General features: G+C 37.6%; 1 protein-coding gene across 1 annotated transcript in view; it reads left to right on the top strand.

Annotated features, from left to right (window-relative positions):
• Positions 1–27,195, top strand: part of Gbe1 (1,4-alpha-glucan branching enzyme 1) — a 244,499-nt gene that overhangs the window by 107,753 nt on the left and 109,551 nt on the right. The window contains exons 4-7 of the mRNA XM_032900525.1: positions 6,039–6,164; positions 6,983–7,118; positions 9,397–9,487; positions 13,445–13,654. Of these exons, the coding sequence (XP_032756416.1) occupies positions 6,039–6,164; positions 6,983–7,118; positions 9,397–9,487; positions 13,445–13,654 (563 nt within the window). The remainder of the gene's footprint in view (positions 1–6,038; positions 6,165–6,982; positions 7,119–9,396; positions 9,488–13,444; positions 13,655–27,195) is intronic.

Raw genomic sequence — 27,195 nt, 5'->3', positions numbered from 1 at the left:
CCCACAAAGCAAAACTTTTTTGTCAGCTACACCTGTTACCCCAGTCTGCGAGGGCCTGCGGATTAAAAGGAAAACACATACATAAGTTACCCATTTCCAGAGAGTGCCACCAAGGCTTTACTGAGATCTCCTTATATACATGAGGCAAAAGCCATGGAAAACAACAAGGCAGGTGAAAATCCCCAACTAGGAAAACAGGAAAAGTCTGTGTGGTGGAAAGTTCCGGGCCCAGTCAGGGGCATAAACAACTTCTTAACAACAACAAGCTGGAAGGCTAGGTGGGGAGGAGGGGTGCCATGGAAGATCTAGGCCCCAAACCAGGGCTAAGAGCAACTGCCAAGGGTGTAAACAACTTCTTGCTATAGCAGGCTAAAAGGCTCAGCGAGGGGGAAGGGAAACACCAAGGTAGGGCCCAACACTTTCTTTTTATGTTTCACATGAAGTATCTCCCCTACCCCCTGTGTGTGTGTGTGTGTGTGTGTGTGTGTGTGTGTGTGCCGCGTGTTGAGAGAGAGAGAGAGAGAGAGAGAGAGAGAGAGAGAGAGAGAGAGAGAGGAGGACTGTTCAGAGGTCAACCTAAAATTAGATCTCTTTCCACCTATGGAAAACTGAGAATGTCTTGGCATATTGGCCATTCACATATGTAGACACATGTATGAGAAATGTTCATAGCAAGCATTGTGCACAGGCTTGGCTATACTCACTGAGATAAAATTATTTTTATATTATTGAGTAATTTATAGGACAAAACTTAGTCACTACTATGTTCCTCCTGGGATTTCTGCAATTCACCATAACTCGGCTACTAACTGGTTAACAGCTCACAATTTAGAAGCCTGTCCGCTGCAGCTTGCCTCACATGATTGGAAGGCATGCGATATATAATGTATGTTATGCTTATGTGTATACATATGATAACATCATTTTCTGTGATGTTTACTATTTAGGTCAGATTTCTCACAAAAGTTAGAGTACAGGAGGAATTAAAGACGGAATAGCTGTCTCATAACTTGACTTTGGTTGTATCCTTTGTGACTTGAATCTCCTAGTTATTTTAATCAGTATTATTTTCTGTTATTCTCAACAGTTTTTTTTATATTGTTTCTGTTTTTTCTTTTTTGGTAAATGACTGCTCCTTCTCACACGGACTTTTGTGGACTAATTTGGGCAAACTGAGTATTATTTAATATCTGCTTTTTTCTGTGTGTATGTGCTCTATATTCAGTCATGAAATTGGAGTTACTTTCAGCACCGTCTTCCAGAATATGATAACGCTTGGCTTGTTATAACTAGCCGAGCATGTGTCTGTTTTTATACAGAATTTCTGGCCACCTGAAGAGAATCCTTATTTCAGCAATTTTCCAGTGCATCGAAGACATACTTTTGCAAGAAAGATTTCAAAAGATATTCCTTCCATGACAGATCTTTGATTTATTTATTTATAGATATTGGCCATTCACTAATCTTTTTTATATTGTATATTTAAGTTCCAGCCGACAGACATTCTCTATATAGAATTTGACTCCACACAGTTTATTTAAGTCGATTGGACTTTTATACATCTAGAGGTTTCTTTTATTGACTCCTTTCTTTATCCTGATAATATACTTTTAATATGACCTTTACATAAGGTATATAAGAAGTTTGAAATATTAAATAAAAGGCTCCTCTAAAATAATTAACATTTATAACAGTGTTATAAGTTATAATTTCACAAATTATTGGCCATATAAATATTATTATGCTATCGTGCCTATTAGTGTAATACATTAATTTGACATTTTATTGCATAAATGGTTATCAACAGGATAATGTATAAAAAATTTAAAAGTAAAGTAGCAGGAACCCCTGGAATTGTGTGATTACACAGGTCACATATTTGTAATCTTTAATGATGTTTCCACATTTAGAATCTATACAAGGGATAAAGTGATAATTGAACTACAATGGACAGTAAAATATGCTGTCCCCCTAGTCTATGCATTTAAATTTGTGAAGTTGAATACATTTTTTTCATAATTTGAAAGAATATTTCTTGATTAAGGATCAGTAGTGTGTTTTTAACATTTAGACCTTATTCATTGTTTTTTATTAATAAAAACATTAAATGATTATTAGACAGGCAGATCGTTTTCGTGGATACACTGTGATTGCTTCCATGAAACTAATTACATAATTAAAATTGCACAAACCTCAAGATTATTTTTATTGGACTTCTACTCTGGTAAATTATCTTTAGAGATTTTATACTCAATAGCTGGGAGTGAGATTTTCACTATGAAAGTATCAAGTGGAGCTTTGTACCCACGCATTAGTAAACTTGAAAAGGGCAATTTACTGTAGCATGCGGGAATACTAGCCTCCGAAATGTGCTAAAAGGGAGCAGAAGTTACTAGAACACAGGAAATATTCAGGAAGCCAAGTCCTCCCTCCAAAAAGGATCTATAAACAAAAGTATATATAAAATATATCTTTTCCCTTATTAGTCTGTCTCCTGGTTGGATTTATCATAGTACTATTAATTGGTTTCTAAAAATAATGACATTGTGAAGAGGTAGTGAACATAAAATGTTTATCCTGGTCAAGTTGTGTTAGTAAGGAACACCCAGCAGGTTAGTCAATTAGAAAGCTATTATGTAACAATCATATAATTTTCCATTTGGTGCAAAGATTTCTCTACACATCATGTGGACTTTTCTATGAAAGGAGAATGAAAATGAAAGCTGACATTCTTTGCAGTAATACGTGTCCCTAGGATACATGTTAGAGAAAGGAGAAGCAGAACAGGCGGGCAAATGATGCATTTGGTGACTCTTTGTCTGGTATGATGTCCTTTGATTATATCTTAATGACAAGCTTGTGAGTTTTTCTGTTACCACTTCAAAAATTCTGGGAGAAAGTTTGGACTTCCAGGTTGAAGACAAATAATTTATTGCTTAGAGCACCAAATAAGTCAAAACCTATGTTTTCTCATAATTTTCAAGTCCCCGCCCCCACATGAAATTGTAGGCTCGGTTGACTCTAGCCTACTCAGTGGGCTTGCATCATTGTAGTGGGCTGATGAGTTTGAAAAGAGCCATTTTTATGTAGCAGTCAGTAAGTTTGTCTGCTCTGTAGTTTTCACAAAGCCTGACCTTAAGAAATGGTGTTAGCATCCCCAGCAAAAGCATTAGATTCTTTTGTTAACTGACCACAAGGTAGGAGTCTGGATGCTAATACTGGGTCTGTTCCTTTTGCTACTTATAACTAATTGAAATATGATGATATCAAAATGTACAGGACAGGCAGCAAAATATTGTTCCAACATGCTGTTTTGTTCTGTTCCCAAAACAGAAAAGATAGCGAGATATATTAGAAGTGATTTTCACTCATCTGCCTTTGTATTTGTCAGGCTCTGGCAGAGCCTCTCAGGAGACAGCTATATCAGACTCCTGTCAGCATGCCCTTCTTGGCATACACAGTATTGTCTGGGTTTCATGACTGTATATGGGATGCATCCTCAGGTGGGGCTGTCTCTAGATGGCCTTTCTTTCAGTCTCTGCTCCACTCTTTGTCTCCATATTTCCACCTGTGAGTACTTTTGTTTCCCTTCTAAGTAGGACTGGAGCATCTACATTGGTTTTCCTTCTTGAACTTCATTTGGTTTCTGAATTGTATCTTGGGTATTCTGAGATTTTGGGCTAATATCCACTTATCAGTGAGTGCATACCATGTGTGTTGTTTTGTGATTGGGTTACCTCACTCAGGATGATATTTTCTAATTCCACCCATTTGCCTAAGAATTTCATGTAGTCATTGTTTTTAATAGACGAATACTACTTCATTGTGTAGATGTACCACATTTTCTATATCCATTCCTCTGTTGAAGGGCATCCGGGTTCTTTCCAGCTTCTGGCTATTATAAATAAGGCTGCTATGAACATAGTGGAGCATGTGTCTTTGTTATATGTTGGGGCATCTTTTGGGTATATGCCAAGAGAGGTAGTTCAATGTCCAATTTTCTGAGGAACCTCCAGGACTGATTTCCAGAATGGTTGTACCAGTCTGCAATCCCCAACAATGGAGGATTGTTCCTTTTTCTCTGCATCCTGACCAACATTTGTTGTTACCTGAGTTTTTAATCTTAGCCATTCTGACTGGTGAGAGGTAGAATCTCAGCATTGTTTTGATTTGCATTTCCCTGATGACTAAAGATGTTGAACATTTCTTTAGGTGTTTCTCAGCCATTTGATATTCCTCAGCTGAGAATTCTTTGTTTAGCTCTGAACCCCATTTTTAATAGGGTTATTTGACTCTTTGGAGTCTAACTTCTTGAGTTTTTTGTATATTTTGGATCTTAGCCCTCTATCACATGAAAGATTGGTAAAGATAATTCCCAATCTTTTGGTTGACATTTTGTCCTAATGACAATGTCTTTTGCCTTACAGAAGCTTTGCAGTTTTATAAGGTCCCATTTGTCGATTCTTGATCTTAGAGCATAAACCATTGGTGTTCTCTTCAGGAAATTTTCCCCAGTGCCCATGTGTTTGAAACTCTTACCCACTTTTTCTATTACATTGGGTGTATCTGGTTTGATGTGGAGGTCCTTGATCCACTTGGACTTAAGCTTTGTACAGGGCAATACAAATGGATGGATTTGCATTCTTCTACATGTTGACCTCCAGTTGAACCAGCACCATTTGTTGAAAATGCTATCTTTTCCCCACTGGATGGTTTTAGCTCCTTTGTCAAAGATCAAGTGACTATAGGTGTGTGGGTTCATTTCTGTGTCTTCAATTCTTTTCTATTGATCTACCTGCCTGTCTTTGTACCAATACTATATATTTTTTTAAACACTATTGCTCTGTAATACAGCTTGACTTTAGGGATGGTGATTCCCCCAGATGTTCTTTTGTTGTTTATAATTTACAACCCAAGAAAAAGAAGAAGAAGAAGAAGAAGAAGAAGAAGAAGAAGAAGAAGAAGAAGAAGAAGAAGAAGAAGAAGAAGAAGAAGAAGAAGAAGAAGAAGAAGAAGAAGAATACAGGGATGGACCTATGGCTCCAGCTGCATATGTAGCAGAGGCCGGTCTTCTTGGGCATCAGTGGGAGCAGATGCTCTTGGTTCTGTCAAGACTCAATGCCCCAGTGTAGGGAATGTCAGGGCGGGGAGGTGGGAAGGAATGAGTTGGTTGGGGAGTATCCTCATAGAAGCAGGGCTAGATAGAGAGGGTTTCTGGAGTGAAAACTGGGAAAGGGGATAACATTTAAAATATAAGTAAAAAATGCCCAATAAAAGAAGAGAAAAAAGAAGTCTTTTTCATCCCGTGGGTTATGACCCCATTGAGTATCAAAGGATCTTTTCACAAGGTTTGCACATCAGATATGCTAGATTTAAGATAGTTACATTATAATTCATAACAGCAGCAAAATTACAATTATGAAGTACCAAGGAAATAATTTTATGGTTGGGAGGTAACCACAAAATGAGGAAATACATTAAAGTATGTAACATTTGGAAGGTCGAGAACCACTGTATTTACTGGTTATAGTATTTTATTGTGGTTGAACAACATTTTAAAATTGTGTTTGTATGTATATACATTTCAAGTACTAAACAATCCTACTCATTCAGCATCTGAATTATTATAACTTATTCCCACAAAGGAGTAAAGAAGGTGATGTCTGTATAAATCCTTTTTCTCGGTCCCAAAACAGGAATATTTTCTCTGTGTGATTGACTTACTGATAGCAATTTCCAAATGATCTTGACATTTTAGTATATGCTGTATGTTTAATTGACTACTATAATAGTTGGTTTGCAATCATAGAAATTGCAGGAGGGTCATAAAATATACAATCTATATACATCTCTAAGGATCCTATTGTAATAGCAGATGAGCAAAGGATTTAAATATATTTTTGTGGCTATACACCTGGGAACTCACCTAAATTCTTAGCTCATTCTGCTCCTGTGTAAAGCAGTGCTCATTAAGGGTTGCGGACTCGTTTAGACTTACGGGCCTTTTCTAAATCGGTACTGCCTCCTCTTCTTTTTAGGTAGTTATTACCAGCAAGAGTGGTGAGATTCTGTACCGCATCTCCCCGTGGGCAAAGTATGTGGTTCGTGAGAACAACAACGTGAACTACGATTGGATACACTGGGATCCAGAAAACCCCTACAAAGTGAGAGCAGCAGATTTTAAATACCTGCTTTTATGACAATGCTCAAATTCTTTCTTCACCTCTTGCTTAGTGCTCCACATGGTAGTGTCCCTGTATTAGGCATCTTACATATCAAAGTCTGTCATGTTTTGCCAATGAGGCATAGAGGCAAATTTTCTTTCTGCTCTTTTTGAAGTTAGTCAAACCAGTAAATTTCCCTAAAGAAGAAATATTAATATGAATTGATTATTAATTAATAATTAATATTACAATTCATAAAGAAGAAATATTAGTATTTGAGGTATAATTTCTAACTTACAAAGATTTAAGTAATGTAATATTTTTACTATCAGAGATGTGAAGATGGATTAGTGCAGTTATGACAGGGGCATTGGGATGGCAGACTAACAAATGTATTAGGTAGGGGATTTTTTTTGGTTGTATGTTTCACACCTGTTTTATATATATTTTAGAACTAATCTTCCAGGCTTTTGTAGTACTCAATCTTGCTAATGAGTGATATATATTGAATAATTAAATTTTATGCACCTCTCAAGATTCTATATTTTTCCTAAGGCATAAGGTAAATAAAATAGAAAAGAGAATCTCTCCAGTCAGTGATGCTGCATGAGTCCATTCGGGATTATTTTTGAACAAATGGGTTTCTTGATACAATCCTGGAGATGATTAAGAAACACAGTGCATGCGTCCCTTGCCTTTGTGTGGAAGGATAGTCACACGTGTTTCCCGAGTTTCTCCACTGTTTAGTTTCCCATGTCTGAGTAGGTAATGTCACAACTGAACTCTCGTCTTAATTCCATTCGTAACTTCTTCTGTAGTTCAGGCATTCCAGACCTAAGAAACCCAGAAGCCTAAGAATTTATGAATCTCATGTGGGAATTTCTTCCCATGAAGGAAAGATAGCTTCTTATAAACATTTTACCAGCAATGTACTACCAAGAATCAAAGACCTTGGTAAGTAATAATTGTGATTTTTATTCAGATAAAATTTTAATGAGACTGTTCTCTTATTAGAAAAGCTAATTACAAGTGTCTCTTTTTTTGAGTTACGAGATTAAATATGTAATAGAAATGCATTTTATTTCAGGCTTCTCCAATTGCTCTGTAATAGTGATAGCATAGAAAAGAGAATTGGAATAAGATAGAGCATAAGCATTTAAGATATTATTCCAATTTCAATTTAAAGTAATGTGAACTGATGGCTTCCGAATTGTAGATAAATACGCAAGTGTAATTACTTTCCAACAGAAGATAACCTCTATCACTTGCCGTGGCCATTGATTATAGCCTGTCCATTTCAGTATTTTAGGGAGAAAAATATCTTGTATTTGTAAGGTGTCTGGAATTCGTTTTGGCTCAGTTATTACATAGTGTCCATGCTTGGATGACGTTTTTCCACAAACATTTCAGACCACATTGGAAACGTGTTGAGATGTTCTTGTATCGGACTCCCATGACATAGTCTGACCTCAGAGAGCAGCAGAGTGAATAGTATTTGGGTGACTACTTGCTTCAATAGATTTTGTATCCATTATTTTTCTTTTTATGGATAATGCCGTTCATAAAGAAATTGCAGCATATTTGGTACCTGCTGCAAGAGCTAGACGGAAGACAAAGTCCACTTAATTGTATCACTTCTGCTAGGGAGTTAAATTTTTAGCTGTAGGAAAGATTTAAATGCAAGTCAGGGTTAAAGGTTTCACTTAATTTATAGGTCCTGATTATCTGTGATTTTTGAAGTATAATTTCAGAAACCAAAATTAACTAAATTTATTGTTAGCTTTGGTGGATAGGCAAGATGTTACAAATACTTACTGAAGTTCTTTCCTTATGAGAGAATAATAAATTATTTATACCTATCTTTTAATATGGGCTCAGCAGCCCAGGATACTCCTCTGCAATGTTGCTTACACTGCCTAGCAGGGCCCACAGGGGACAGGAAGCACGGCATGATTAGCGCTGTTCAGATCAACAATGGAAATGTGAGGTGTTACTCTGTAAGAATCGTGTCTGGTATACAGTGGGTATTTAATGGAAAACTCGGAGTCTAAGACGTATGATAATTGTTCCCAGCATCTGAGCAAGAATCAACACCTGGGTTTCTGTCAGGTTTGACAGAATCAAATCATTTTCCGTTTTCAACAACATGCCAATGGTGAGAATACTTTAAATATATAAGTTCCTGATCTCAAACATGCATGAGTAACCGACGGAGAATACTTTATGTGCTAAATACAGTCACGAGAATCAGCGACATGGCGACCAAAGACAGGGAAATTAATTTAGATTTGGTTTTCTCAGAAGTTCAGTTATACTTTTAAATGATTTGTTCATGAATCTTCTCTTATGTTCTCCTTAAGAAAATTGCGAAGTTCATACAAATTAGACATTAAGAAAATAATAAAAATATTGAGGACATGTGTTAACTTTCCAAGCAACCAGATCATATGGGAAAAACGATCAAACTGTACTTGGAAGGAAAAAAACCCCCGATTTTTCTCATTTTTCTGTTTTGTATTTTCATTATAAGATCAAAGAGGTTCTATCTTTTCTCTAATTATTTACTTGTGGCTAATTCTACTTCTGTTATGAATATTTAAAGGACAATCCCTACTCTCTGAGTGACATCATTTACCAAGAGAAAAACGGATTCCGATAGAGAAAGAAAGGCTGTGTGTTTGGCCAGTGTTTAGGTGTGCACATGAAACACACTGTTATTTTAGCTTAATCCCACAGTGACATTAGCCCTGGCTTCAAAAGAGCTACTTTGTCGAAAAGAAAAAGTGAACTTGGTAATATTTCTCAAGCTATATGTTAAAATGTCTGAATCCTAATGAAAAGAGGCAAAGGAAAAGCGTGTGTCTCGCAATCAGTCACTTTTATTTAGCCCCATAATCTTCCATATGGATATTACAAGTAAAACCGAAGTTTAGCATATGCAGATTACCGTGTTTAATATTCTAAGGCAAAATTATGTGTACATTTGCATATCATTTGTTGCTTATTAAAATGAAGACATTTCAAATAAGTAGGCAGAATGTGACTCTAAGAGACAGAAGTCCGATTGTGTTAGAAGGTCAGACAAGTAAATTGTGTCAAAGTGGTAGGACTTTGCATGAGGATTAGAGCTCCCAGATTCTTTGTAAAAGTTACGTGTTCAGAAAAAGAATTCCTCTTTTATTCTTTTTAAAATGTATGTAGTCTTGACTTTCTTTGGGGTTTGTGCATCTAGGGTACAACTGCATTCAGTTGATGGCGATCATGGAACACGCCTACTATGCCAGCTTTGGGTACCAAATCACCAGCTTTTTTGCAGCTTCAAGGTAAAACGAATATTTCATCTTCATGTGTATTCCAGTCAATGTAATCAAATTGAACTTTAACATTTGACCTACTTGTGTTCTGTAACCTCATTTAGGGATAGTGGTTAATAGAAGGTGAATGTCTTCTCGTATGAGGTCATTGACTTTCTTCAGAAGCACAAAGCCTTGGTTGGCCTAGATTTAATGTCACATTCCATGGAATGATGTCAGCTGATGAATCTCTCCTTAGACACTGAAACTTATACCTTTGGAAGCACTTTGTCAGAAACTGGGTCCTGTCTAAGCCAGTACTAAAGAACTCACACCTTTTTGTTAGGACGGAATTGATATAAGGTAGAAGCCCATAGACTGCACAGACTCATCTCATACTTACATCTCCCAGAATGAGGAGAGGGACTATACTAAGTGGTCCCATGTGCCACTAGTTTGAATCCCACGCATTGTCTAAACCCAACATTAATTCTGCTGCATGCAGCTTACAGTGTGGGGAAATAGACATAAATTTAGTACCCAAATACAATGTTTTCTACTGTTAGTAACAGCGAACAATAAATTGTTGTTTTAATACCCCCAGATTGACTGTAGGTTCAGTGTGATGTGATACTTGAAGTGGACTGAAATTGTATTAATAGTGTAGCTGAAGACAAAGTTAGAAGTGGCTTTAAATGTATTAGAGTCTAGAAGGAGATAATAATGAATTTTCTTACATCTCCCTGTAGTTTGCTTTGCATAAGACCCCCCCCCCACACTCACACACACATATATAGACATACACACATTCACACACATTCACACACATACACTCGCACACATACACACACATTCACACACACACATCCACACACACACATACACACACACATTCACACACACACATACACACACACATACACACAAACACACCACACACACATACACACACACACTCACACACACATTCACACACATATACACACATACACACACATTCACACACACATACACATACACACTCACCCACACACACGTTCATACACATGTATATTGTCTCTAAGTACTTTGTAACTGTTATTTTCTGAACTTATCCAATAAGCTCTCACTCCCTACTATAAAGTGTTTTTGTTAAAGCTACTGGTGACCTTCATACCTGACACATGGCAACTTTTCTTCTTCACCTCCTTGGAAGATGTTTATTTATTTATTTATTTTTCTTTAATTCCAGAGCAGTGTATCCTGGCGTGGCCTCTCTCTCCTCACTGTTTGCCTGCGCTCCTTTGCTCCTTCCTTCTGATCCTCCCCCTGCATCTCTCTATGGAAGAGGAAACATTTTAATTCTGTTCCATTCAGTTTCTATCCCTTCCTTTGGCTTTAGTGCACTTTCTGTGCAAACTCCCAAGCTGATGTTTGTAGTTCATGTAGGTTATGTTCCTCAGCGCTGTATATGTCTCATACACGGCGTCTTTAATGTTAACTGAGTAAATGTCCCACCATATCCTCTGTGCTCCTTCCCCCTCACTTTTCTTATTCAATAAGTGACATTTCCATTTCCTAATTGTTCAAGCCTAGATCTTCGCATTATACTTTGCTATTCTGCTTATGTCTGTTTCTGTACTCTGCTTATTCTAAACCTTAGCCGTCTGCCACTTCATATGGTATCCTAAATCTGGTTGCTCACCTGCCCCAGTCCTCCTCCTCTGGTCCACATTGCCAGTCTTTCACTTGGTTTATTTCAGTAGTTCTTCACTGGTCATTTGAATTCTTTTGTCTTCATTAAATTTGCCTTGATTCAAATATCCATTTTCTGCATGGTAGCCTAAGTAAAGCATTTAAAGACAAATGTTAAATCTTATGAATCCCCTGCTCAGGTTCTCCATCAGTGATTCTCTTCCAGAAAACCACAGATTTTCAATTGGTCATATGACAGCATTGATCAGGCGGGCTTGTGCTCTCTCTCTCTCTCTCTCTCTCTCTCTCCTCCCCCCTCCCCCTCCCCCTTCCTTCCTTCCTTCCTTCCTTCCTCCTTCCTTCCTCCCTCCTTCCTTCCTCCTCCTCCCCTCCCCCCCTTCCTTCCTTCCTTCCTTCCTTCCTTCCTTCCTTCCTTACCTGTCTCTGTCCTTCCCTCTTCCCTCCCTCCCTCCCTCCCTCCTCCTTGCCTTCTCTCCCTGGACAGTGCCACTTCATGTCTAGTTTTGTCTTCATATCCTCTTAGCCCCCTTCATCCTGTCTGCTCCTGCATCCACACACACTTTGCTGAACACTCTCCTGGTAGATATGTGCCGTCTTTCCCCTCGCTCCCTTGTTGCTCAGTATCACCTGTGAGAACCATTCATAGATGACTGTTTTTGAAATTTTTTTTTTCATTTTGCCATGGAAAAACGATTTGCTATGTTATTCTCCATATCTTGTTGATGTTTCTCTCCCCGTTCTAATGTACATTCCAAAACAGTGATGTTCATAATGTTCAATATGCAGTCTCTGTCCTATTGAGAATATTATAATATCATTCTCATGGCTAGTGATAGACGCTTTAATCCATATTTGATGAACAAAGACAGAATGAAAGAAACGTGAATGAAATGCGAGGCTGCACATTATTGAGAATGTTGTTCAGTGAGAAGAACCAGTTCAATGTGGCTATTGTTAAAAAAAAAAAAAAAAGCAATGGGGAGCGTGGTGCAGGCGAACCTAATGCTGTGAGAAAGATCTTTCCGACCCCAGTCTTCCTTCATCTTTATAACCTTAGGGTCACAGCGGTTTTTGTTTTTGTTTTTTTAGAGGATAACAGGATCTGTTTTACCTTTTAAAGTGACAGCCCTGGGGGTGGGGGTTCTGGTTGGTTGATTTTGTTGTTCTTCCTATGGGGTTGCAAACCCCTTCAGCAACAGTATCACCAACCAGACCTTCCCAAAGCTCTCAGCACTAAACCACCATCCAACGAGTACACGTGGGAGGGACCCATGGCTCCAGCTGCTTTTGTAGCAGAGGATGATCTTGTCTGGCATCAATGGGAGTAAGGCCCTGGGTCCTGTGGAGGCTCATTTCTTCAGCATAGGGGAATGCTTGGCACTGAGGTGGCAATGGAGGGTTGGGTGGGCTAGCACCCTCATAGAAGCAGGGGGGACAAAGGGATAGGTGTTTGTGGAGGAGAAACTGGGAAGGGGGATAGCATTTGAAATGTAAATAAATAAAATAATAAATAAAAAAAATAAAGTGGCAGCTCTTAATTGGCCAGTTGAGTTGTTTATGGGGAGATTTGCTATATGTTAAGCATTGCCCTGTATCACAGAACAGCACATGTCCACAGCCTCTGCTACATAGAAACATGTCCTCTCACGGGCAGGAGAGATTGTAACAATATCCAGGGCAGTTATGTGTGTAGAGGGCAACGTTGAGAAAATAGTACTGTGAGATTGTCCTGAGAAGAAGGAAAGCGTTCCAGAAGTGATATTTGTTTTCTATACAGATAGATCAGGATATGGAGACTACTTACAAAATCCCTGTTTCTTCTGCATGGTCCAATGTGGCTCATTCTCTTAGCCCTCTAATGCCAGGGACATTTTGGCTTAGAAACAAGCGCAGATTGGACATGCCTCTTTGATGAAAGAGGAACTCTAAGGGTCCATTAGCACCAGTTCAGTTGTATGCCGTCAAAGGGATGAGCAGCTGGAAAACATCAGTGACCATGACTGGCTAGGTTTGGTTATAGACATCACAAGCCAAAAAGATGAAAACATAGAGTTTTATTATTTTCTTATTCCAAAATGTAACTTCTGTTTAGCATTTCTGTTCCATTTAATAGCTTTGGTTCATTAATGTTTTATTTAATGTTTTTAATGTACTTTATACCTTCAAGTATGTATAAGTAGCATCGTACAGCATTTGTGTGTCTAAAATATTTAACATTGTGACATAGGCATTGATGTGCAATTATGTTGGTTTCAATGTCATGTAATACTTCTCTGCACCCTTGGCCTTCAGCCGTTATGGAACTCCTGAAGAGTTGAAAGAACTTGTCGACACAGCACATTCGATGGGCATTGTCGTCCTCTTGGACGTGGTACACAGCCATGCTTCTAAAAACTCAGAAGACGGGTTAAACATGTTTGATGGGACCGATTCCTGTTACTTTCATTCTGGACCCAGAGGAACCCATGATCTTTGGGACAGTAGATTATTTATCTATTCCAGGTAAGTGCATATAACATGAAATTCATCGTTGTTGTCTACAGTCAATTTCAATTATTTTCAATAACCAATTTTGTGTGTGTTCTGTTACTGATTTTCATGCTTTCACTTTGATTCCTAAACATTATGTGAGAAGTTGTAGCTATTGCACAGTACACCTATTTACGGCATATTACGTTAACTTTCAAGTTTGTCATATATCTTTTTAAAATACTTTGATGATATTGGCAGTAAAACTTTTAATTGAGCCATTTATCATTAACATTAAATAATAACTATCTCATTGGATCGAACAGAGAAAATCTATTATTAAAGAAATATTTATTGTTTTAAGTAGGCCACTTGAAACTCACACTTTCTGTCTTTAGATGTCAGCAGTACTTCCGTGGTTTTGCTTATGGCTAAATTACTAGGCAAAAGTGAGATTATTTTGTACATATCGCATTTCAGGAATGAATAAACTAAGTTTTAGTGTTTAAAATATTAAATTTTTTTCTACCATACACATACACACATATAAAATTTTATTTTTTTATCTGATTAAGGATTCAGATATTGTGTAGAGTATTTTAGCATGGATGCATTTTGATTTTAACCTATCTCATGAGACTGAGTGTGTAATTTTCAATTTGTAGCATCAAAATTCAAAGAATTTCAGATTGTTGGGTGTCAAAAACTTACACTAGGGAGACTCAACCTGAATATTAGATACCAGAATCTTTGCTGCTTTCAAAATAAATGACATCAAGTATTTATATTTCCACTTATGGTAAGTAATGAATATCAATTGAAAACATTATGAGTTTTCTATTTTTATCCAATTATGCTATTTAAATGTAATCAGCTGAAATGTTCACAGTTGTGGAGAGCATCGTTTCCTGACAGCTCAGGTGTTCTTTGTTTCTCTGTGTGATTTGCCTGGTTCCTGCTCCTTCAGGCTTTTTGTTTTAAGCTTCTTCTGAGCAGCTCAGCTTGTCTGACAGTGATTCTCAGCTTATATATTATTTGTGAATGAAGGAACCTCATGAATCTTGTCAGTTTCAGGTACTTCCTGAATCTATTTTCAGCTGTTTATTTCCTGACTTACCAGCTTCTCTGTTAGATGGAATCTTTCCCTTCCACTTACACTATCCTGTAGTTTCACCTCCTTGTAAATAATCTGCCCCCAAATATCCAGTGGATTCACTTTCCTTTTGTGTCCTGTATATCTTAAGATGTTTCCTTCCAAGATGGAATGTTTTAACATAAAAGAGGAAATTGCTACACAAACATTTACTTCCTTTTATTAATTCTTGCTTATATAGTTTATCACTACTCTAAATCCACTTGTATACATTTAACATTCACAAGTCTACTCTGCTGTGTTTTTCTTTAGTTTATTTTTCGTAATTTGATGAACTGTCTGCAAATTTGCGACATAAGATACCAAGTGCTTTGAACTTAACAAACTTTTCCTGTTGTATCCCGTGCAACATTGTCATTATAAGTAGAACATCTATGTTCAGTGTGATTTTTCTCCCATAACTGACAGTTGATGCTAGGCATCAGCCATGACCATGAGCCACCCCATGTACTCCTTGGGCTTTTCTTAAGAGACAGAACGTTCATCAAGGTTTTTCATATAGTTTGGCTCCAGTGGTTAGCCCAGGATCACTTCTGCTGTGAATGGTTGGTCAGTCAGATTCACGAGGTGAGGGTGGTGGTCCCCTCATTCAGTGGGAAACACCAGGGAATTTTAAAACCCGTGTTATGAAATCTCCACATATAACAAGATTTGATCACAATTAATAGACTACTTCACAAATTCAAAAGAGGTAATTAAGATACCCACCCATGTGGAAAATTGTTTATCTCTACCGTGTTTCTGCAGTATAGATAATGATATCTATAAAAGGCAATGTAATAATGCACTTCTACATTAGAAAATGCAAAAGGCATACAAATCCAAAATAAAGAGAATCTTTTATAAATATGCATAACTTTCTCTATAAGTGCATATCCCTCTCATGCATATAGCTGTATAAAACTCAATACCGCACATTTGCTCTCTTCATATGATAACTAGTCTGTCTATGATTTTGTGTCTATGCCTTATTCAGATGAAATCAGAAATGACAATTTCCATTCCATATTTTAAATATAATTTATTTTCTACTCTTTTTCTCTGATCAGTTGATTAATGTTACAATCTATTGACAAATAGATATATAAGTGGCATGTGGCCCAATTAAAGTGTAGTCTTGTTCTCTAAAGACTTTAAAATGAATTTTAAAATAATTATATGACTGCTCAAGAAACTCATCTATATTGAGTCACTCCTGCAGAGGGATGTTGCTCATTTTCATCTTATCTATATGTCACAACCTGTCACCATTTATAATCTCTGATTCAAGTGCCATCATCTAACTTATCAGAATTAAATATGTCTCTGAGTAATGCCAGAGAATCCTGACTGTACTATTACCTGCCATGAATAAATTTCCAATCAGGAGCTGCCCATGTTTTAATTTACTGTCTACTCCACGGATCTGCCTTGTAACTCTGCTAAATTACAAATGACAGTTCATAGCAGGGAAATGGTTGTCCGTTTATGGTTGGTACAGAGAACTTTTTGATAGGTCGGTCACCCACAAGTTCCAAGAGTACCCAGAAATGAAAACCAGTGGCTGTACCATGGGAAGTTCAATTCCGTATTCTGCTTACACACTCCTCTGGAATCCTGCGAACTCACTGGAGAGAGCCATGTAAGATTGGTTGAAGTTAAGTACCTACTGAGCCTTAACTATCATTATCAAATTGCCAAACGGCTGCCCTTCTTGCTAAATATCGTTTACATAGAAAAGATTCTGCATCTCTGAGTGGCTGTCACAGTCAAGCTAATGATCATTAACCTCTTACAGTTCCTTGTGGATGCGAAATTAGTATAACTACATTCTATCATAACGTGTTCATAGTGTGACCACTACTAATGATATTCTAAGTGTATCCTAAGTTATTGGGCTTCCTCGAGAAGAAAAAGCAAACAGAAATTTTCTTCTTCTATAATCATGATTATGTATAATAAAATGCCCCTTAGATCAGACAGTGTAAGATTTAGGTCTTGTTAACCTACTGATTCCTCTTCTATAAGGTTGGTGTGGAAGAAAATGCAGAAGGTCTTTGTTTACAGTATATTTTCGTTTTCAAAGTTGGTCAATGATAATATAACGTATGGTTTTTCTTCCTATTCATTAATATGATGAATTACATTGATTATCTTTGATGTCAAAGCAATCTTGCATTCATAACATAAGCTGATATAAATATAAATGCAAGTATTCTCAACATAATTTTAGCATATATGTACATAAGCAGTAAGATCATAACTAAAACAGTACATAATGATAAATCTTAAATGGTTATTATACATTGATGTATTACTTAATAAGCATAAGACACAACCATAATAAGCAGTATGTTTAAAAACTAAGCATCCAGGACATGGATCAAAATGCCTAATGTTATATGTAAAATACAGGTGAACCCAAAGTTTGTGTTTTATTATTAAGGAAACTATTTTTTCTTAGGACATATGAATATCCTTCTTTGAGATGATTTAGGGCATTTGGCTCTCTTATTTTTAGGTTTAAAAATTTAAAAAATATCTGTAAATATTTTATGGTATGTCTTTGGCATGTAACCAATTTTTTCCCCATCAATTTATTTCTTTAGTTTATATCCTGATTGCACGTCCCTCCACCCCCACTCCGGCAGTCCCCACTTACATAGCCCTCCCCATCTCCTATTCCCTTCTCATCTCTGGATGCTTAGATTTAACATATTGTTAATTGTGGTTGTATCATATGTCACATGTCAACTTTTCCACTCATGACAACACATTGACACCTTCAACAGTTCACATTAAGAGAATATTTCCATTTTGAATTTTCAGATGAGGACTCACCATTTTGCAGAATTAACTTATATACTCAAGTAACAAGGTGATACTTCGTGGCTCACTTAGAGAGAGGTGCATATTAGGACATGCTGCAAAATATATTTGATTAGGAAGCTCCCTTGAGTTTGAGAGCAATGAGAGATATATGCAAGGGTTTTCAAAGAAGAAAAGGAAGGGAGAATTGATGTAATTATATTATAATCTCAAAGAAAGAAAGAGAGAGTAAATCTCCTGTTATTCTATTCAACAAGGTCCTGTGTCTCATTTTATTTTCCTGCAGTCTACCAATCAAGATGTAAAACTCTTTTCTTTTTTATTTTTATTGGATATTTTTTGATTTACATTTCAAATATTATCTCCTTTCCCAGTTTCCTCTCCAAAAACACACTATCCCATTTCCCCCTCCCCCTGCTTCTATAAGGGCGCTCCCCAACCCACCCATGCACTTGGTCCTACCTCCCCACGCCCTCACCCTAACATTCTCCTGTGCTGGGGCATCTAGCCTTGACAGGATCAATGTCCTCTCCTCCCATTTATGCCAGACGAAGCCATCCTCTGCCACATATGCAGCTGGAGCCATGAGTCCATCCCTATGTACTCTTGGGATGTTGATTTAATCCCTTGAAGCTCTAGGGGATCTGGTTGGTTGATACTGTTGTTCTTCCTGTGGGGTTGCAAACCCATCAGCTCCTTCAGTTCTTTCTTTAACTTCTCCTTGGAGACCCTGTACTCAGTCTAATGGTTGGCTGCTAGCATCGGCCTCTGTATGTGTCAGGCTTTGGGAGACCCTCTCAGGAGATATCTATATCAGGCTCCTGTCAGCATGTACTTCTTGGTATCCAGAATTCTGTTTGGATTTGGTGGCTGCATATGGGCTGGATCCCCAGGTGTGTCAGTCTCTGGATGGCCTTTCCTTTAGTCTCTGCTCCATACTTTGTCTCTATATTTCTTTCTGTGAGTAGTTTTGTTCCCCCTTCTAAGAAGGACTGATGCATCCACACTTTCGTCTTCCTTCTTCTTGAGCTTCATATAGTCCTCGGATTATATCTTGGGTAATCTGAGATTTTGGGCTAATATCCACTTATCAGTGAGTGCATACCATTTGTGTTCTTTTGTAACCGGGTTACCTCAGGATGATATTTTCCAGTTCCAACCATTTGCCTATGAATTTCATAAAGGCATTGTTTTTGATAGCTGAGTAATATTCCATTGTGTAGATGTACCACGTTTTCTGGATCCATTCCTCTGATGAAGGACATCTGGGTTCTTTCCAGCTTCTGGCTATTATAAATAAGTCTGCTATAAACATAGTGGAGCACGTGTCTTTTTTATATGTTGGGGTATCTTTTGGGTATATGCCCAAGAGAGGTATAGCTGGGTCCTCAGGTAGTTCAATGTCCAATTTTCTGAGGAACCTCCAGACTGATTTCCAGAATTTGCAGAATGGTTGTACCAGTCTGCAATCCCACCAGCAATAGAGAAGTGTTCCTCTTTCTCCACATCCTTGCCAGCATCTGCTGTCACCTGAGCTTTTGATCTTAGCCATTCTGACTGGTATGAAATGGAATTTCAGGGTTGTTTTGATTTGCATTTCCGTGATGACTAAGGATCTTGAATATTTCTGTAGGGGTTTCTCTGCTACTCAAAATTCCTTAGTTGAGAATTCTTTGTTTAGCTCTGTCCCCATATTTAAAAAAGATTTATTATATATAAGTACACTGTAGCTGTCTTCAAAGACACTAGAAGAGGGCATCAGATATCATTACAGATGATTATGAGCCACCATGTGGTTGCTGGGATTTGAAATTGGGACCTCTGGAAGAACAGTCAATGCTCTTAACTACTGAGACATCTCTCCAGCTCATTTCCCCCATTTTTTAATGGAGTTATTTGATTCTCTGGTATATTTTGGATATTAGCCCACTATCAGATGGAGGATTGGTAAAGATCTTTTCGAAATCTTTTGGTTGCCATTTTTTCCTAAAGATAGTGTCTTTTGTCTTACAGAAGTTTTGTAATTTTATGAGGTGCCATTTGTCGATTCTTGATCTTAGAGCATAAGCTGTTCATGTGCTGTTCAGGAAATTTTCTCCTGTGCCCATGTGTTTGAGGTTCTTCCTCACTTTCTTTTCTATTACTTTCAGTGTAGCTGATGTTATGTGGAGGTCCTCAATCCAATTGGACTTAAACTGTGTACAAGGACATAAGAATGGATCAATTTGCATTCTTCTACATGCTGACCTCCACTTGAACCAGCACCATTTGTTGAAAATGCTATCTTTTTTCCATTAGATGGTTTTAGCTCCATTGTCAAAGATCAAGAGACCATAGATGTGTGGGTTCATTTCTTTGTCTTCAATTCTATTCTACTGATTTACCTTCCTATCTCTGTACCAATACTATACAGTTTTTATCACCTTTGCTCTGTAATACAGCTTGAGGTCAGGGATGGTAATTCCCCCAGAAGTTGTTTTATTTTTGAGAATAATTTTCGCTATTGTGAAATTTTTGTTATTCCAAATGAATTTGCAAATTGCTCTTCTAACTCTATGAAAAATTGAGTTGGAATTTTGATGGGAATTGAATTGAATCTGTAGATTGCTTTTGGCAAAATGGTCATTTTTATTATATTAATCCTGTCAATCCATAAGCATGGGAGTTCTTTACATCTTTGAGATAGATCTTTGATTTCTTTCTTCAGTGATTCTAAGTTCTTGTCCTACAAATCTTTCACTTGCTTGGTTAAAGTCACGCCAACATATTTTACATTGTTTGTGACTAATGTGCCATTTTCCTAATTCCTTTCTCAGTCTGTTTATTGTTTGATTAGAGGAAGGCCACTGATTTGTTTGAGTCAATTTTATATCCAGCCACTTTGCTGAAGTTGTTATAAACTGTCAGAATTCTCTGGTGGAATTTTAAGGGCCAATTAATATACTATCATTTCATCTGCAAAGAGTGATATTTTGACTTCTTCCTTTTCAATTTGTGTCCGTTTGGCCTCTTTCTGTGGTTAAATTGATCTGGCTAGGACTTTGTGTTCATAATGAATAGGTAGGCAGCCTTGCCTAGTCACTGATTTAGTGGGGTTGCCTCTAGTTTCTTTCCTTTTTTTAATTTGATGATGGAAACTGGTTTGCTGTATATCACTTTTACCATTTTAAGTATGGACCTCGAATTCCTTATCTTTCCAAGACTTTTAACCTGAAGACATGTTAAATTTTGTCAAATGCTTTCTCAGCATAGAATGAGATGATCATGTGGTTTTCTTATTTGACATTGTTTATGTAGTGCATTACATTGATGGATTTCTGTGTATTTTGAACCATCCCTGTATCTCTGGGATGAAGCCTCCTTTGTCAGAATAGATGATCGTTTTGATGTGTTCTTGGATTTGGTTTGTGAGAATTTTGTTTAGTATTTTGGCGTTGATATTTATAAGGGAAATTGGTCTGAAGTGCTCTTTCTTTGATGGATCTTTGTGTGGTTTGGGTATAAGTGTAATTGTGGCTTCATGGAACCAGTTGGGTAATGTTCCTTCTGTTTCTATTTTGTGGAATAATTTAGACAATATTGGTATTAACCCCATTTGTTCCTGGGCTTTTTTGGTTGGGAGATTTTAATCACTGCTTCCATTTCTTTAGGGCGTATGGAACTGTTTAAATGGTTTATCTGATCCTAATTTAACTTTGGTACCTGGTATCTGTCTAGAAAATTGTCCATTTCCTCCAGATTTTACAGTTTTGTTGAATACAGGCTTTTTAGGTAGGCTCTGATGATTTTTTGAGTTTCCTAAGATTCTGTTGTTATGTCTCCATTTTCATTTTTGATTTTGTAAATTTAGATACTGTCTCTGTGCCCTCTGGTTAGTCTGGCTAAGGGTTTATTTAACTTGTTGAATCAAAGAACCAGCTCCTGGTTTTGTTGATTCTTTGTATAGTTCTTTTTGTTTTTACTTAGTGGATTTCAGTCCTAAGTTTGATTATTTCCTGCAGGATGCTCCTCTTGAGTGTATTTGCTTCTTTCTGTTCTAGTGCTTTTAGATGTTTTGTCAAGCTGCTAGTGTATGCTATGCCAGGTTTCATTTTGGAGACATTCAGAGCTATGAGTTTTCCTCTTAGCACTGCTGTCATTGAGTCCCATTGAGTTTGGGTATTTTGTGCCTTCATTTTCATTAAATTCTAAAAAGTCTTTAATTTCTTGACCAAGTTATCATTGACTAGAGCATTGTTCAACTTCCACGTGTATGTGGACTTTCTTTCGTTATTGTTGTTATTGAAGACCAGCCTTAGTCCGTGGTGATCTGATAGGATACATGGGATTATTTCAGTCTTCTTGCATTTTTTGAGGCCTGTTTGTTTAGTGATTATATGTTCAATTTTGCAGATGGTACCATGAGGTGTTGAGAAGATATATATATATATATATATGTGTGTGTGTGTGTGTGTGTGTGTGTGTGTGTGTGTGTGTGTGTGTGTGTGTTGTTTGTTTTGTTTTAGGATGAGATGTTCAATAGAGCTCTGTTAAATCCATTTGTTTCATAACTTCTGTTAGTTTCTCTATGTCCTTGTTTAGTCTCTGTTTCCATGCTCTGTCCATTGATGAGATTGGGTCATTGAATTCTACCACTATTAATGTGTGAGGTGTAGTGTGTTCCTTTCGTGTTAGTATAGTTTCTTTTATGTATGTAGGTGCCCTTGCATTTGGAGCATAGATATTCAGAATTGAGAGTTCATCTTGGTGAATTTTTCTTTTGTTGAGTATGAAGTGTCCTTCCTTGTCTGTTTTGATAACTTTTGGTTGAAAGTTGATTTTATTCAATAGTAGAATGGCCATTCCAGCTTGCTTCTTTGGACCATTTGCTTGTAAAATTGTTTACCAGCCTTTTACTCTGTGGTAATGTCTGTCTTTTGTCATTGAGGTCTGTTTCTTGTAGGCAGCAAAATGCTGGGTCCTGTTCACATACCCAGTCTGTCTATATCTTTTTATTGAGGAATTGAGTTCATTGATATTGCCAGATACTGTGGACCAATGATTGTTCTTTCTTCTTAATTTTGTTGTTAGATTTCTGTTTGTGTGGCTATCTTTTGGGTTTGTTGCAAGAAGAGTATTTGTCATTCTTTTTTTTTAGGGTGTAGTTTCCTCTCCTTTTGTTGTAGTTTTCCATCTATTATCTTTTGTGTGGTTGGATTTTTGGAAAGATATTGTGTAAATTTTGCTTTGTCATGTAATATCTTGGTTTCTCCATCTTTGGTGGATGGAGACATAAGCTGGAAACCAAGGTGCAAACCATGTCTGCCAGAGTGCTGCTGTGCTTCCTGTAATGATGGTGATGTATTCAACATCTGAACTCCTAGCGATCTCCAATTAAATGGTTTCTTTTGTAACAGTTGTCCTGGTCATTTTGTCTCAGAGAAATAGAAACCCCAACTGTGACAGGGAATGCAATATGGGTGATTCCGTTTCAGCTGACTGAAACGGTTTACTGAGAAAGTGTGAAGAATGATAGCTTAAAGGTTGGGTAGGAATGGGGCCTATATGACCTGGAAGAAACTACACCATTAAAAAAAATGAATAAATGTCGCGTGCCCAATGTCCCGCCAGCAAGAACGACTCGCGGCAACAGGATTCTTCTGCGAACAAGCCTTTATAGTGTTACAGCTCTTCTTAGTGTTACAGCTCTTCTTAGTGTTACAGCTCTCTTGAACAGGGACACTGAGCAGCAAAGTCGCTCGACTTATATACACAACAGTATGCTAATTATCTCTCAGGGATTGGTGGGGCATGGATCACCCCACTACTTGTCCTCCAGGGATTGGCGGAGAATGAATCACCCCATTAGCATATTAACGGTCAACTGACACCTGGTGCAAAAACCGCACATGTGCAGTACCGTTGTTCACCACTGGAGGGCGCCCTACATCTCATTATCGTATGGCCGCCCTAGCAAGGGGACAAGCCTGTACATGCGCAGTAAGTTGTCGACATCCAGACAAGGCTGGATGGCGGCGCCATCTTTGTTTCGCCGTGCCGCTCTCTACAAATAAACACCACAAAGCAAAAGGCTGGTAGCCTATTTTTATGTATCATGAGCCTATAACCATAATGTACTTGCCCACTGTTGAACAATTCAGGTCAAGAAATGGGTTGGTCATAGATTTTATAGTCACTGGAGATGTTCACATGTCAGGTAACAACAATCTTGATTTTGTCCGTTTTCCTCATCCCATCTCCAAAGGATCTTTTACTCCTTTGGTCATCAAAGGCCTGGTTTTTGGCCTTTCTGAAGATTAAACAAAAATTTGTTTCTAATGTGGGTAACGTACTACTAAAGTGGCACATAATTAATGCTCTGTAGAGGAATATGCTAAGGAGCTGACTGATACAGCGCACATAAAAACCCTTTATACATTAAACAAGGAGTAGCTAGAGAGATATGCATTTTTAAAATTAGCCCTTTTGTGATCAGTCCATTAATTTGCTCATTTGTTTACTTGACAGATTTATGCAGCATCTGTCATAATCTGTGCACTTTAGAAGTTGCAATTTTCAGGGTGTTTAGAATTTGTCACCAAATCCTAAAATATTTGTTTTTAATTTCTTGGGATAAACCAGAACTTGGATATATTTAATCTATGTGATATAGCATATTTTAGACAGACAAATTCTGTTCCACCTGCTGGTCATAAAAATCCTGTGATTCCGCATAGTTAGCTTTCAATGTAGTTTTAGCAAACGAACTGCCCCACAAAGGACTAAGACAACTACTAACTTATATCAATAACTCATAGCTTAATTTTCATTGAAATTCATTAAAGTGCTAGTTAAATTCATTTTACACTAGTATTAATAGCATTTGAGACTATTTGGTGTCTGATAAAAATAACTTTAAACCGTATAGAAGATTCACATCTAGTGTTTTTCTGCCCCTTTTCCTTTACTATTTATTCCTGTTGAAGTCTGAACCTCACTTGAGCTTGATTAAAGAAAACAGTTAAATCTACTCTTTCAAAGAAAGTCGAGTTACCTTCAAAACTCAGACAGACTAATTCTTCTTCATAGAAAAGATTAAGAAAGTTTCTCCATCAAGCTAACCTGTCTGGAATTGAGTTTGAATAGGAGAAATACAGCCTCTCTCCCAGGCTTCATGAGATTACACAGCCTAGCAGAAAGGTTTCTATTGATGCAGAGGCAGCAAAGGGTGAGGCTTTACTGTCTCGGGCTAAACTTTGTTCCTGGTATTATCTGTCTCATTTATTCCTCACACGTCTACAACGTAGGTCCACAGGAATATCATGGGAGCAAATGAGCCTTTCAGTCTCACTCACCTGTAATGTCTCCTTCCCAAATAGGAACTCTGTCAAAAGTAGGACAGCGTCATAAAACTAAAATGCTTCCCACTGTCCTGAAAGCAACTTTCAGCTTAAGACAAGGCATGTGCTTGTGAAAATAGTTTCAAGGTCTGTATTCAAGTGATTATCCATTTAAGTCAGGGAATTTTGTGGAGTATATAATAATAATGATATCTAGGGTTTTTTATGACCTTTTTTTTTTTTTTTTTTTTTTTAAACAAGCAGGTAAAAAGTAGGAAAAAAAATCAATTTTCCCCCTGTTTTTATCTGCGTGTAACAGAACAACTTGTTTAAGCATGTCTATTTTCTGGAGTCTGGATTGCAGCTTTGAAGCTCTAAAGAGATATTTCATGGTTTTCTAGCTGAATGATTTCCTTAGTGTTCCAGGCAGATAAATAAACCGTGTTGTACCGAGCCGCTTACTTTCAGAAAATATAGGTTTCTCATAAATTTGAAAAGGTTCATAAATAATACGAAATTGTTCATTTTGAGGGCTTTCTCCTCCATTAATTTAGGTTAGTGACCAGAAATATTTTTTCTTTAATCTCTGGCTTCCCTAGATACATTTTGTAAGGTTGAAGGTTGTGTGCACCTCTGGACTTTAACATTTTTTTCAATCATCCCTGTATATCTTTTTTTAATATTCATTTTTATTTTGTTCATTTTTGTTGCTGAAGGCACACATGTGAACAGGTGTACACATGTGCCATGGCATGTGTAGAGATCAGATAAGAGTTGTGTCCTTTTACCATGTGCTTTCTGGGGATCAGACTTAGGTCAACAGGCTTCTTCTCCGTACCTCGTCCCCTCACTCTTCCTCTCCAATGCCCTAGACATCTTATTGGCCTTCTCTTGACTCATTCCTGGGCCTATCTTTGCTTCTTTAGTTTCTTTAACTAGTAGCCTCCCAATGCATTTCATTACCCCTTTGTATACTACAACCCTTCTTCCTCCAAGTACCTGACAAAAGTAGGCGTTTGCTTAAGAAAGCCTTGTAAAAAGTCTGCATGTAAAAGTACTAGTAAAATTTGGGACCTGTTATAGCTAGCTAGCATCCTCTCTCAGTACTTCAGGTGACAAAACACCAAGGCCTTGTTTTTTAGCATTGTTTTAGTGTTGGGGCTAGCAATGGAGACTGACTAGCTGTCCAGGTGGGCTCATCTTGGACGTGATGAAGCTAAACATATTGCTTGAGTGTTTTTAACTTTGTATTATTGGATGTTTTTGTATATCCCTGACCATCTGATATAAGATAACTTCTCCAGACCCCTATTGTTCCCTATCCCTTCCTGATTCTTTAACATCGTGATGAAAACTGTATAAGACTATGGGCATATAATTATTGGTGTTTTTGTTCATATTTTCAGTAGCGCATTTGCGCCTATATATGTTGAACCTGAAGGTTAAGGGTTTGTCCATAGTGCTTATGTTTCATTTAAGTTGGACATAATATTTTATTGACTCTCTTTTTCTGCTTCTCTTGCATAGTTTTTGCCAGCATGACTTATGGTGGTGTTACAAAATAGCTTTGTAAGGATATCTTTTGTGTGTACGCATTTCCCACGTGGGCCCCGGTGCACATGCTGAAGGCAAAGGTGGATGTCACATACTTTCCTTTGTTTCTCCTTATTGCTCTGGGACACGTCTGTCACTGAGATGGGATCCTGTTATTTCAACTCGGTTACCTGGCTAGCGAGCTGTCAGGAGTGACGTGTCTGTACGTGCCAGTGCTGGGATCTTGTGTACATGTAACTGTGCTTAGTTTTGGTGTGGCTTCTGGGGACTCGACTAAGGTCCTTCTCCTTACAGAGCTTGCGTTCTTCCCCACGAAGTCATTTCACCATCCTTTCTTTCGTTGAGTTATTCTTTACAGCTGGAATGAGTGAAAAGAAGAAAAAAGGGGGCTTTTATTCCAAATAGTAGGAACAGTGCAATAATATATGTCCAAACAATTAATTTGGTAAAGATGTTCCATAATGTAATGTTATGGCTGCTGGTTTGGTTATCTTTATCCCGCAGGTTGAAGCAAGCATGGTTTCTACCTGAATCTTGGTTTCCTCTGTGAGAGAGCATAAGGATGATTTTTTTTTATGTGTCATGGGACTACATAAAATCATGTATCTTAAGATGTCTAACCAAGGAATTATATATATATGGTGGAGTTGTGCTTTCAGACATGTGCTAAACACAGCAGGTTGCGTGGGGAAGCATGGCCAGCTCTTGCCTTTGGCAACCTTTGACAGTCCTGGTTTGAG

Source organism: Rattus rattus, chromosome 4, assembly GCF_011064425.1.
Source record: "Rattus rattus isolate New Zealand chromosome 4, Rrattus_CSIRO_v1, whole genome shotgun sequence".
Classification (NCBI taxonomy): domain Eukaryota; kingdom Metazoa; phylum Chordata; class Mammalia; order Rodentia; family Muridae; genus Rattus; species Rattus rattus.
This window is presented reverse-complemented; position numbering and strand designations above follow the sequence as displayed.